This window comes from Cydia splendana, chromosome 12 (assembly GCF_910591565.1).
Source record: "Cydia splendana chromosome 12, ilCydSple1.2, whole genome shotgun sequence".
Lineage (NCBI taxonomy): Eukaryota > Metazoa > Arthropoda > Insecta > Lepidoptera > Tortricidae > Cydia > Cydia splendana.
The window spans coordinates 3,137,331-3,150,282 of NC_085971.1; the positions used below are offsets into that span (position 1 = coordinate 3,137,331).

General features: G+C 38.6%; 1 protein-coding gene across 5 annotated transcripts in view; it reads left to right on the top strand.

Moving 5' to 3' along the window:
- The window catches only part of LOC134795287 (tyrosine-protein phosphatase Lar), a 646,064-nt gene that overhangs the window by 576,574 nt on the left and 56,538 nt on the right, over positions 1 to 12,952 (top strand). For all 5 annotated transcript variants that reach the window (XM_063767084.1, XM_063767085.1, XM_063767087.1 and 2 more), the window contains one exon: positions 4,602 to 4,796. In XM_063767084.1, the coding sequence (XP_063623154.1) occupies positions 4,602 to 4,796 (195 nt within the window). The remainder of the gene's footprint in view (positions 1 to 4,601; positions 4,797 to 12,952) is intronic.

Here is a 12,952-nt window from a genome sequence, read left to right on the forward strand (position 1 = left end):
CGATATGGTGGAGGCGGATCTGCGCGAACTTCGAGCCAACAATTGGCGAGAGGTCGCACAGGACCGAGAAAAGTGGCGCTGTCTTGTGTCGCAGGCCAAGTCTCATTTTGGGTCGCTGAGCCAACGGAGTAAGTGAGATGTACCTAAGTATATATAAAAAAATATCAAACTACAACAATAATCAAAACAGGAGAGCTGATTCGCCAGCTCGCTCGTCCCAACCGCCTCCAGAATTAAGTTATCCCGATTCCTGTCCTTTGATACAGATGGGCGTTTGACTGAAATCGCATTTACAATGTAACTTTTCTGGGTTCCCGACGGCGGGTAATTGAGTTTATTTGTCCTCCGACCAGATATGATATCATTACGGACGTTATCTTTAGTCTGATGAGACGGTTAGAAGCCATTTTTAATTAAATTTTGATAAGATACCCGATGATAATGAAGACAATAGAAATACCAATATGAACGACCGCTTTATTTATATAACACTTTAAACTCTCGCGTTTTGTACACATATTTAATTACACAAACGGGTCTACCGCGATATAATTTCATTGTTTTTACCTTTAATTCCGACGTTTCAGCTGAGTTGCACCAGCTGTGATCACGGAAAGACTGACGTCCCAACAAATGTCAACAGAGATATTAATAAAACACCACTAAACTACCCGAAATTAGTTTATAAAAATGTTTGGGGTAGACAAAGAAATTGCAGCTACCCGTTAAAGTTTAATGTTTATTGCGCTTTATTTATGTTTATCGCTATCGAAAATCTTCGTATTTATCGACGACGAACTAATTTCAACAGGAAACTATTCATACCTACTTCAATCTTTATTTTAAAGGGGTAGCGCGACTATGCTAAGTCTGGAGGATGTTTTGTCTGTGACCACGCATATGCCATTAACTGCACTGACTTGCGATTTTCTCTTTATACACCGTGTTTTTTTTTCGTTAATTTCAAGGGTGCATTCCTGAGCTTAAATCAAGTAACTTTCTCAAAGACACCGATATTCTAATTAACTCCATTTCGGAGATAATCAATCATTTATTTATTTGTGTAGACAAAAGGGGATGAGCATTACATGGATCAAAAAAGTACGTGATTCTGAGGAAAAATTATAATTTCCAATCTTTAAAAACCCTCACGCATAATGTAATTGTAAAGCGATGCATGATATCAAGTAGCATTAATTCCTCTTAAGTAGACATTACACTGATATTCAAGTATCATTAATTCCTCTTAAGTCGACATTACACTGATAATTTGTAAATATAAATAGATTTTACTTAGGTACCTATACGTTTTTGAGGGCGGTATTCCACCTATCCAATTTCTTTGTCTAATGTGTATTGCGTCTCACATTTTGCTTTAATGAGAGAGTGAGACGCACTGACATTGGACAAAGAAATTGGACAGGTGTAATACCACCCTTAGACGCGATCTCAAGGTAGCATTAATTCTAAGGAGTTTCGTTTGCCGCCGTGTCGGATGTCGCGCGACTTGCGCCCCATCCGACACCAGCTCCGGCTGAAAAATGGCGGCACTGATGACGTCACCCGACGCCGACACCCTATCAGTATATTGAATTTGGAAGGGTGAATTAAATTTGGATTTAAAAACACAAACAACGTACCGTTTATTATTAATGTGCGATGACTTGTCTCTTGATGTAATAATAAATGAACCGACTTTAATACACAGTTTAAAATGTTCTGCTTAAATGGTACTTTTTGAAAGCAAGTTCTAGTGTTACTTATAAAGTATTAGAATGGGTATAAATACTTACCCATGCTTATTATATTAAATAACCTTAATTTTGTCACTAGAAAGCTGATCTTTCCAACTACAAAATTATTTTCGAATTCGCTCAAATATTCTTCGAGTAATTAGTGAACATACCTCCGAAAATCCGACGATTACGTTGTTATATAACGAATACGATTACGTAATGATCAAAACTCTACACGTGTCAACACTCAAAAAGCACCAGTGTTCATAATGAAAAGGTAACATTCGAATTGCAACCTTGCAACAGTGACGCTGCTGATGCAGTGGCAATAAACTGTAACTTTAGCGTCAATACGCATCGCGTCTCATTAGAACGCGTAGCGTTTGCATAGCGTATTTTCACCACAATAGATACGTTCTATGTACACCTATCAAAACGCTCACTCAATCATAGTATTCAATAAACGTCAAATTGTTCACGGAAATTCAGCAAATACATCGCGAAACCATTTACCAAACAATGTACTATACAATTTTTCCATTGCGCTTAATTAACTCGCCATAATTGCACAGTATTCAACACAAACAAATTAAGTATTAACAATACAAGCCGAAAATTAGAACCGCCTAAAAGTGCTTTGAAAATTTAATTAAAGATAGGCTGCGGCGTGCACGAAGTAATAAAATAATAAAATTGCTGTATGCTGAAAGTGGTATTAGAAAATAATTACTCACATTTTCTTATTAAGTTTAATATGAGGTAGATTTATAATAATGTAAACTGCTCAGACAATCAAAGGCATAAGTATACGATGGTTGAGGAATTTCTTGACATATAGTTAGCATGAGCCTGATCCGGATTTAGTAATTTGTTACGGGTTTGAACCGGTTTTGATACGACCCTGATAATCGTCTTGGCGATTGGTCCACATCTCTAAGCACTTTAAACGACGATCTCGCGTTTCGTACACATAAGTATTTAAATAATTACACGAATGGGTCTACCGCGATATAATTTCATTTTTTTTTTCATTATTTAATAAGGTAAAAACAATGAAATTATATTGCGGCAGACCCGTTCGTATTGTTAAATAATATGAGGTAGGTTTATAATACTGCTAAGGCAATAAAAAGGCGTATTATTACGGTTGAGCAGTTCTTTGAGTTATAAGCCAATATTTTTATGGTTACATGTTTTTAAAAACATCACACCCTTAAATATACGTAAGTTTATGGTCTAGGAATTTATGCCTGACTTGTAATTATAACATAATTTCATTTGACATTTATATTAATCGATAAAAAGGAGTATTATGAACTCGTACGTATCCATTCTCGGAGTGTTTGAAGTATTCATTACCTTGGCCCACTTATGCACCAAGTTATGTGAACACCTCCATTTAACACATTCATTGCCACTAAGTGCTACGGGTTACGCTCGAAGCGCGTAGCCACGGATTCGCCGTATGTAGCGCGTAGTCTCTAACTCGCTACGAACAGTGTAACCGACAGTCGGGTTCTTGGCCCTGAATGTGTTAAATAAACCACGACGCACGACTATCTGTCGTTACGTGTCGTTTTTTTCGTGGCCCCAGACATAAGCATAAGGTGCCTGTACTGATGTTGCCTAAAATAAATCGCCCTCGTACTGATATTGGTGCAAGCGAGATGCACTGCATTTGAGTTGACGTAATCGCTAGCGTTTAAGGCCGCATAAAACTCAAGGTGAGTGTACTTTTCACTTTCCGACGCGTCAATTGTGTAACTGTAGGAAAAATTTTATGACTTTTTTACAATTTATAGGTAATCCACTTAATTGGATTTAATATAAATTTAATGTACAATTAACGATTAGGCCCGGCAAATAATGAATTAATATTGGACGTCGCCTATCTTTAATCACGGTTTACTGATTATACTTACAAATACCGATACCGACCTAAATATACAAATGCCTATTTTGACCCACCGCGCGCCATAGACGTAACGACCATTGGGAAACTTGTTCAAATGTTTATAGTATTCTCGACTAGTGCAACAAACTCGTAATTTAAACTGGCTAGCTTAAAGTCGCTTAACAAATGTTGGTCAGTTTGAGGAGTACAGGAGTACAGCCTACAGTTTTTTTTTTCGTGTTACAGGACACTCCGGGTGTATTTATAGGCATCGCTTTTTGTGACGCGTTGTCTAATCCGCTACTTCAGATACACTTGGTTTTGCCCTTTAATAACGTCACATAAAGGTTCTCTCGGTATTAAGCAGAATGTATTCAATAATCCTTCAAAGAGCTTATCCGGTGTATGGTTAATGGATTGTGGGACTTCCTATATCAAATATTTATCATAAAAAGGTCAGGTCGTAAAAATGACGACATAATATTTAAAATATATTTATAACGTTAATCATATAGCACTAGCAATAGGTAAGGTCAAATAAAAACCGGACAAGTGCGAGTCGGACTCGCCCACCGAGGGTTCCGTACTTTTTAGTATTTGTTGTTATAGCGGCAACAGAAATACATCATCTGTGAAAATTTCGACTATCTAGCTATCACGGTTCATGAGATACAGCCTGGTGATAGACAGACGGACAGACAGACAGACAGTGGAGTCTTAGTAATAGGGTCCCATTTTTACCCTTTGGGTACGGAACCCTAAAAACGGCCTCCTAACCTAGTTTGTAGTGACCCTGCCTACGAAGCAGGAGGTCCCAGGTTCGAATCTGGTAAGGGCATTTAAAATAAGACCACGGGGACAATGCCGTCCTCGATACGTCGGAGGTAAAATTAGAAACTTAATTTTACGCGATTAAGTCCCGTCGTAAATAATAATAAAATGTGCTTAATTTATTTTTCTCCTTGTTCCAGCGGACAAGGTGCCCCCCGGCTTCCCCTCCATCGCGCCGCCATCGTCCACCATGGTGGTAGAAGTGGGCCACACCGCGACTCTGCCCTGCCAGGCTACCGGCACGCCTACGCCGAAAGTGCGCTGGCTGTGGAACTCGCTGCCGCTCGACATCGCCTCCAATCCGAGATACGCGCTGCTGAACGACAAGATGCTTGGTAAGTTCTTTTTATATAGGAAGCAAAAGAGCAGGAGAATTGCCTGATGGTGTAGTGTGTGTACTGCACCTTACTCACACACGTGCATAGCTTAGTATATAATGGCTTGTACTTGTTACTTACTCCCCCTCCTGGCAGGATCGCCATGTGAGGTAGGGCGTTAAAAGAGAACTCGTTCTTACTGAATTATATAAGCTATGCACGTGTAAGTAAGGCGTAGTACTTACACTACAATGGTATCGTGGAAGCGCGATACGCGCTGCTGAATAAGATGCTCGGTGAGGTCATATTTTAAGCAGTTTGTTTTAGGTAAAACAATAGGCGGTGCGTTAATACTCGAGCATTAAAATTGACTAAGGTACAGCTAGAAATGTACTAGCGACTATAGCGCGAGCAGTAGGTACCTTGGTAGTGCTATCTACATATGTTACTCTTAACTATATGCGCGAAGCGAAACGATTTCATACGATGACACACGGTTAAGAAACTTTCTAGTGCCTGTAATGTTTTACAACCTATTACTTAATTCTCGTGAATTACATACATGTCACATCGATCATCGTAATAATTTAAGCAGAAGTACAATGAAACCGTATCGTCAATAGATCGAGAAGCTGACCAATAAATCAAAGGGATCAGTGTCTCGGCCTAGGCCGCAAAGACCACTGGTTTAATTCCGATCGGGAGCAATGCAGAGGCTATTACAAACTTCAGGCAACACAGGAACAGTCTAGCCAAGATGACGTTTGCAGAAAACGAAACGAAACGTTATTATCTCTTATCGATTGTACAGTGGCGTTCAAAAGTGCATGGATAGATGTCGACCGTAAAGCCTTAATATGACGGTTGAAACATGTCCACGCACTTTTGAACGCCGGTGTACCTATGTGTGTGTTTGTGGTGTTAAATAAAAAAAAAATCTCTCTCTCTCTCTCTCTCTCTCTCTTTCTCCCTCTCTCCCTCTCTCTTTCTCTCTCTTAAAAATGACTTCGCTGTCAGCCCCAACATCATCTCAAAGGCCTCGCTACTCTGGTTCGCCACAAAACTCGACTATCGCACGCGCAGCTAATCTCAACAAGGCTTGGGCCTAGCATGCCAATTACAATTAACTTCAGCTGACCGACTAATTAGACGATGTAGATTTAGAGTAGTTTTCTTGGTGCCTAAGAGACCTGGGCCAGAAAGTTTAGCAAATAATCCAGACACTCATTCAGAATTGATTTTAATAGCTAGTATTTCAGATATTAAGTTATCTCAAGGAATAAATATAACCCATACCTTTTCTGTTTAGCTTAATTACGTGTTAGCTAGTTATCGATAGGTAATAAATACTTGCTCATTTATTTATCATGGGATAAACTATGTAATTGAATATAACAAAGTACCACCACCGTAATCATCTTATTCCGTATAATAGGTATTTGACAATACTGAAGATCACATGTCGCGTTTGTCGCGGCCCAAAAAAAAAGAAAAAGACAACATTTGCCGAGTATTTTCTACGCAACGGTCGAAAAGACGATGCAAACATAAAACTTAGGTAGCTACTTGTACACGTAATGTGGCGATGATTAGTTATTAAGGTTTTTAATGTGTTTTTGTGTTGTGATTTTCTAGTAAACGTTCTAAACGTACTAAACACACAGATTGCTAAAACTTCAGTTGGGTAAAGAAGTAATGAACATGCAATGTTGGGTGTACATTTCTGTTAAGCTTAGAATTTTCGAAGGCTCTTTCATACAATTACTCTTGGTATCTTTAACCCACTCTTTATACTACCCGTTAAAAAGAGCAAGAACGTTGCTTAGTTTCCTGGTGTCATTATGACTGGGATATGATTTGACGGCGTTCACCTTTGATTGATGTTAGATCTCATTTTAGATTGCGCGCCGTCGCGGTCTTTTCAAACGCTGTGTTTACCCATTAGTCGCGAAAGCGTGGCGAGGCACTTTCTTGATAGTTCCAGTGGAGCTTGACCTAGAGATTTGTTAGTAAATAACTAAGGGACAATTTAATAATTTCAATTTATTACTAAAATTTCCTATACTTTTCCCAAAAGTTCCAATACAAACCGTCAATAGACACATATTTTATGCAAAAAAGAGGGGTTGCGTCAGGGGGGACGTTGGTGGACGCTAGTGTGCGTAAAGCACCATACCCACAGGTATCATACCACATTAGTTTCAAAACGGAATTCATTATTAGTTTAATGATTAATTCAGTAATTTACAGCAGGTAGTAGAAGTTATATCTTTTATTTATTAATATACGTAGTCGTACCAATGAGTAGTAGTAGTAGTAGTAGTAGTAATCACTTTATTGTACACAACACAGGTTTACAAAAATAAATTACAGTAATGGAAGTACAAAGGCGAACTTATCCCTATAAGGGATCTCTTCCAGCTAACCTTCGATTAGATGAGAGGAAAACTCCAGTCAGGTCAGATAGACAAACTTACGGGATGTACAGTAATATTTAGAAAAAGTAAACTAACGTATTGTCAACTCATAAAATACATAAATAATATAATAGAATAAAAATACATAAAATACATACTAGCATACATACATACAATACAATATATATATATATATATATACAAGTGAGTATGAGTTTTTCGGAACTTAAGTATGTAGGTACGAAATATTAGGTCATTACCTATGAAATTGGCGTTTTGTTCGGAGAATTTCAACGAAACACGAATTTCCATACAATTAATTTTGCGGATACTTTTTTGATGGCTAATTCAAACCAAACAAAATTTTTCCAGTAATTTTTGACACCTTTAAGGTATGTTTTCAATATCTCCATTTCTTGAAAATTGGTACCATTAGAAAAATATAAGTAATTTTAATACTCGAACCGACAGCACATGAAAAGACCTATTTTCAAGGCTTAATTCTGAACACTTAACAATAAAAAATAACAATTAATTGTATGTAAAATCGTTGTTTATTGAGTGCACTGTAGTTTTATTGTAATTGTGTATGTACTTTTGTAAAAAAAAAAAAACTAGGATCAGACTTATATCTATGAACAAAAACGCCAATTTCATAGGTAAGGACCTAATATCATTTGATATTTACCAGTTGCTTTTCGGTGAAGGAAAACATCGTGAGATTCGTGAGGAAACCAGACTAATCCCAATAAGGTCTAGTTTACCCTCTGGGTTGGAAGGTCAGATAGCAGTCGCTTTCGTAAAAACTAGTGCCTACGCCAATTCCCGGATTCGTTGCCAAGCGGACCCCAGACTCCCATGAGCCGTGGCAGAATGCCGGGTTAACGCGAGGATGAAGAAGGAGGATACATATTATGATTATGACTTACTTCTCGATAACAAATTCATCAATGTAACATTTTCTCAAACACTCGTTTTTGCCACGAACAGCTTTTAGTTCAGTCCTATCTTGTAACTATAAAGATTAATCTCTAATCTCATAATACGTCATCACATTAGCGAGGAGTTAGCACTGTCAAAGGTTGGGAGTAGATACGGCTTACGGACTTAAGAGCTTAACCCAGTCTTAGGGCGTTACGATACCCTAGTTTAGTAGTTAAGTACCGCACTTTATGTCATTTAGGGTCGGCAAATTTTAGAAAAAAGTGCCAAACGTGAGTAAAGTCACCTCCCTATTGTGCAGTCAGTTGCAATAATATGTTACACAACGAAAGCCGCAAAAAATATCTGACACGATCTTATTTATAGTGCAATAAGAGCGCGTCACATATTTTTTCAGCCTTCGTTGTGTTTGTGTATCATATAATTGCAGGTGACTGTACATATTTGTATTAAGGAGACGTACGGTTGCAAATTTGGTGTGACCGCCGCTGTGATTGTCGATTTTTAGGGTTCCGTACCCAAAGGGTAAAAACGGGACTACGTTACTAAGACTCCACTGTCCGTCTGTCACCAGGCTGTATCTCATGAACCGTGATAGCTAGACAGTTGAAATTTTCACAGATGATGTATTTCTGTTGCCGCTATAACAATAAACACTAATAATAGTACGGAACCCTCGGTGGGCGAATCTGACTCGCACTTATCCGGTTTTTGACGAAGTGAGTGACGTGCGCCGCCGCGTTACTGTCGGGATCACACCGTCCATTCCGTCATTCATTTTATCAAGGAATTTGACAGATACATGGGCGGCAACAACGACGCCGCGATATTATAGGCCCCGTGCATGAACTATAGGGGGCAGCACAGGAACCGTCAGATTTTAGGCGCGAGGCGTAAATGTATCGTTTATGCTTCTGATGTAGCCCACAAGATGGCAGAACCTACTTATGCACAAGGACACATACCGACGAGTACGGTAGATGGTAGCACTTGCTTTAGCAATGTACATGTGCACATATGTTTCCGATTCAGGCCACAATACATGTTGGCAGACCCTCCAACGCGCACGGTCCCTATATAATGCAGCTGCAGTTGATATTCGAACGTCACCTTTAGGAATCTTAAAGAGCCGCAAAAACTTCTTCAGTGGTAAAATATCTCGATGGATTCTCAACACAGAGCCTGAACATTACTTAAAAGATTCTCAATACCACAGCATGACTAAACTAAAATTTTCTTAGAAATCCCTAAACGTCCCAAGATCGAGTTTAATTATTAAAGATGGCGGTAGTTAAAAAACGGTCACGCGGCGAATACACTTAACAGGCACGTTCCAATTTTAAAAATATCATTTTGATTTTATAATAGTCTCAGTGTTCACATTATTTGTCTAAAGTGGACTACCGTTCAAAATTGTTTCGTCACACAAAACGTAGGTAGTCACCATTTTTCTCTTTAGATATTTAACTTTATAAAAATATTTTTATACAATTTACACTTTGTGTACTAACAAAAACTTTTGCTCTTAATTTTTTTTTCGATGTATGACTATGATGAATAAACATTGTATAAAAATCCTTTCCATAATGTACCTACTTAAACAGGGAGGAACCACCAAGATGATATTTTTGAATTTGGAATGCGCCTGTAGGGTAAGTTAATGAAAGTTCGGCGCATGCCCTGTTTGCCCCGCGATATGATAAGCTCCTGAAGACGACGAAATGTTAATTATAAGCCGTTTAGGGAGGCGACAGGCGGGCGGGTGAAACGCGGCGGTTCAGCTGCCGAGAGTTGTTTTAGCTAAGGTGGGATAGGTACCTACTAAAAAAATACACAATTCTCAGCGCACCTAGTTTACCAGCCATATTCGAACTTTAAGATACGTCAAATAATAGATATGGAAACGATACGATCGGTAACGATATAGATCGGATATGTCAGTGTGAAACAAGTGTCAAAAGTGAGGTTTCTACAAACAAAAACGTCACTTTTGACACTTCTTTGACACTGACTTATCCAATCTATATCGTTTCCATATCTATTATTTGACGTAACTTAAAGTTCGATAATGGCTGTAAGGCAATATTAATTATAGTTATAAAGAGGAGTAGGGAAAGGGAAGGTAAAATAGGGGGAAAGGTAAGATAAATCATTATCTTACCTTGGAAGGAAAGGATTCCTTTCCTTCCAACATTCCTTTTTATTAGGCCTTGCGAGCATATGTTAAAACTTAATAAATCCGCCATTTTGAAATATTTCCAAAATTGGTATCGACAAAAAAAAACTATTTAACCATCGAACCTGCTCACAAAATTTCACGAGTATCGATTGAAAAATACGACCTGTAGAGGAGAACATCCGGACATACGAAAGCATCGGTCAATAAAAATCAGCCAAAGTCAATCAGAACGTTGCAAAAATAACATATTATGGTACAGTACCGTCGGCTGCGAGTCCATCCCGCCAATTATCTATCTAGTTAATACCTTTAAACGAGCTATTCTTGTATATTTATTTATATATAATTCGGGGGTCTCAGAAACGGGTCTAACGATTTCTATTAAATTTGCTATATGGGGGTTTTCGGGGGCGATAAATCGATCTAGGTAGGTCTTGTCCCTGAGAAAACGCGCATTTTTTGGGTTTTTATATGTTTTCCGAGCAAAGCTCGGTCTCCCAGATATTTTGTTTTAAATAGAAGAACAATTTAGCGAAATAAAAAGCTAATGAAACAGCGTATGGCGCGTCCACCGCCCGGCTGCCGCCGCCCGATATGCAAATAATTTCACTAATAATGCCATTATGCACTTGCCGAGGTGTGAACCACTTTAAATTCAGTTAAAGCAAGCCGTGGGCCCCAAATCTCATTAATTTTAATTTATTCCCCAGGATTATTTCTCCTTGGTTGGGTCTTGGGTCCGCTGCGTAACTTTTTGGTTACCTTGATTATAAATACATTCCGTGATAGCGATGAAAATTTGGGAGTTAATTAAATAAATAGATCATTTTCATGGGGCGCCATAAGTCTTATAAAAGCTTGTCACGAATTTAAAACTTTCAGTTTGGAGGTAACAAGTTTTAAGGTATTTTTTATAATTTGACACCAAAGTTTTTCACGAAGATATTTTCACATATCTTGAAATAGTATCCCGAAATAGGTAGAATATTAATCTGACTATTTATATGTGTGTATTTTAAGTACCTATGATTTTTTTGGTGTATGCTTAATATTTTATCCCAAAAGTGTCTGTCATTGGGTCAGGCAACGTATGCTCAAAAAAAATTATAGAGGGGAATACTTGGAACACAATTTTTGACTTCGTAACATTGTTTGGAACTTTGGACTAGTTAGGAGGTGAACATATCAAAAGTCCCGAGTTTTGGGGTTAAATTTATTCTATGCTTGACAAAGGGGGGGTTTGAAGGTCCCATTCCTCGGTTCAAATATTTAACCAACCACAGCAAAGCCAAAGGAAAAGTGTGGTTTTAGCAATCATGGATACAATACAATACAAATATTCTTTATTCCTCTCCAATATGAAAAGGAACACTTATCTAACAAGAATATCGTTGCCTCGACACCAACTTGGCACGACAATAAGTTACTAAAATAGCTTTAGGTATACTTACAATCAATAGAGACGATGAAAAAACGCTCCAAAAGTATCTTCTTCTTCTTCTTAGTCGGTACACTCTTGCCAGAGTGGTCGTGGTCATCATTGTGAATCTCGATGAGTGATGATCTTGCTAATACGGCGCCATTCGTCGCGGACTGCAGCTTTCCGGGTACATTCGTAAACCGAGCACTTAGTTGCGGCCTTGATCTGGTCTGTCCATCTCATTGGTGATCTACCACGTGGCCTGGTGTCTTCGACCTTTCCCTGCACTACGAGACGCTCTATGGAGTCATTACCACGACGAGAAACATGGCCGAAGAAAGTCAGAATGCGTGACTCCACTGTGGTTGATAGGCGCTGTCTGATGCCGAGTTCTTTTAATATGGAGTCATTTTTACGAAACTCTGTCCACGATACTCCTAGCATCCGTCTCCAGCACCACATCTCCAAAGCGTCAACTCTTTTCTTCTCGGTTTCACGAAGGGTCCATGTCTCCGACGCATAAAGGAAAATGGAAAAGTATCTACCGTCTGTAAATTATTTTCAAAATAGAAATACATCTCTACAGTTCTCATTCTAAAGTATCTGTCACACTTACAGTCTAATACAATTGGTCTACAATTCTACATAATAAAATAAAAAATAAATAATATAGCCTTTGATTTCTTGCATATTTTTTTTACAAATGGAGTAGGTATGCTAGTCTTAGTAGTGCAAGTACTTACAATTTGAAATCTAGGTATTTATATAACCCTTCGGGTGGCAGCACCTCCGGTTGAACGGTAGGACAAATGGCGCGGCCATTTTTTTAAATATGCCTCGGCGTGGCAGAGGCCGCGAGAAGGTTCGGTCATAACAAGCCCGTAATTGGCAGAGACCGTCTCGCGGCCTCTGTGCGACGCTGCATTTCGCGCCTAAAATAAAACCGTTAAAACTATGCCTTGCTTGCTCACTCTTGTAAGATGCATTCGTCAATAAACAAGGATGGTATTCCCTAACGGTCGAATTCCCGCGTAAAACAAAGTTTGTTAGAAATGACGTGATGTTCCTGCCCTACCTCGCCCATTACGCGCCGACCGTCGTCGAGCCGCGAACATTCAAACGGAATACGCACTGATAAAAAGTGAAATAAACTGTGTAATCGTGTTAAATGTATTGTTTTGTCATAAAGACTGCTTTTTCTACAATCAATTGTTTT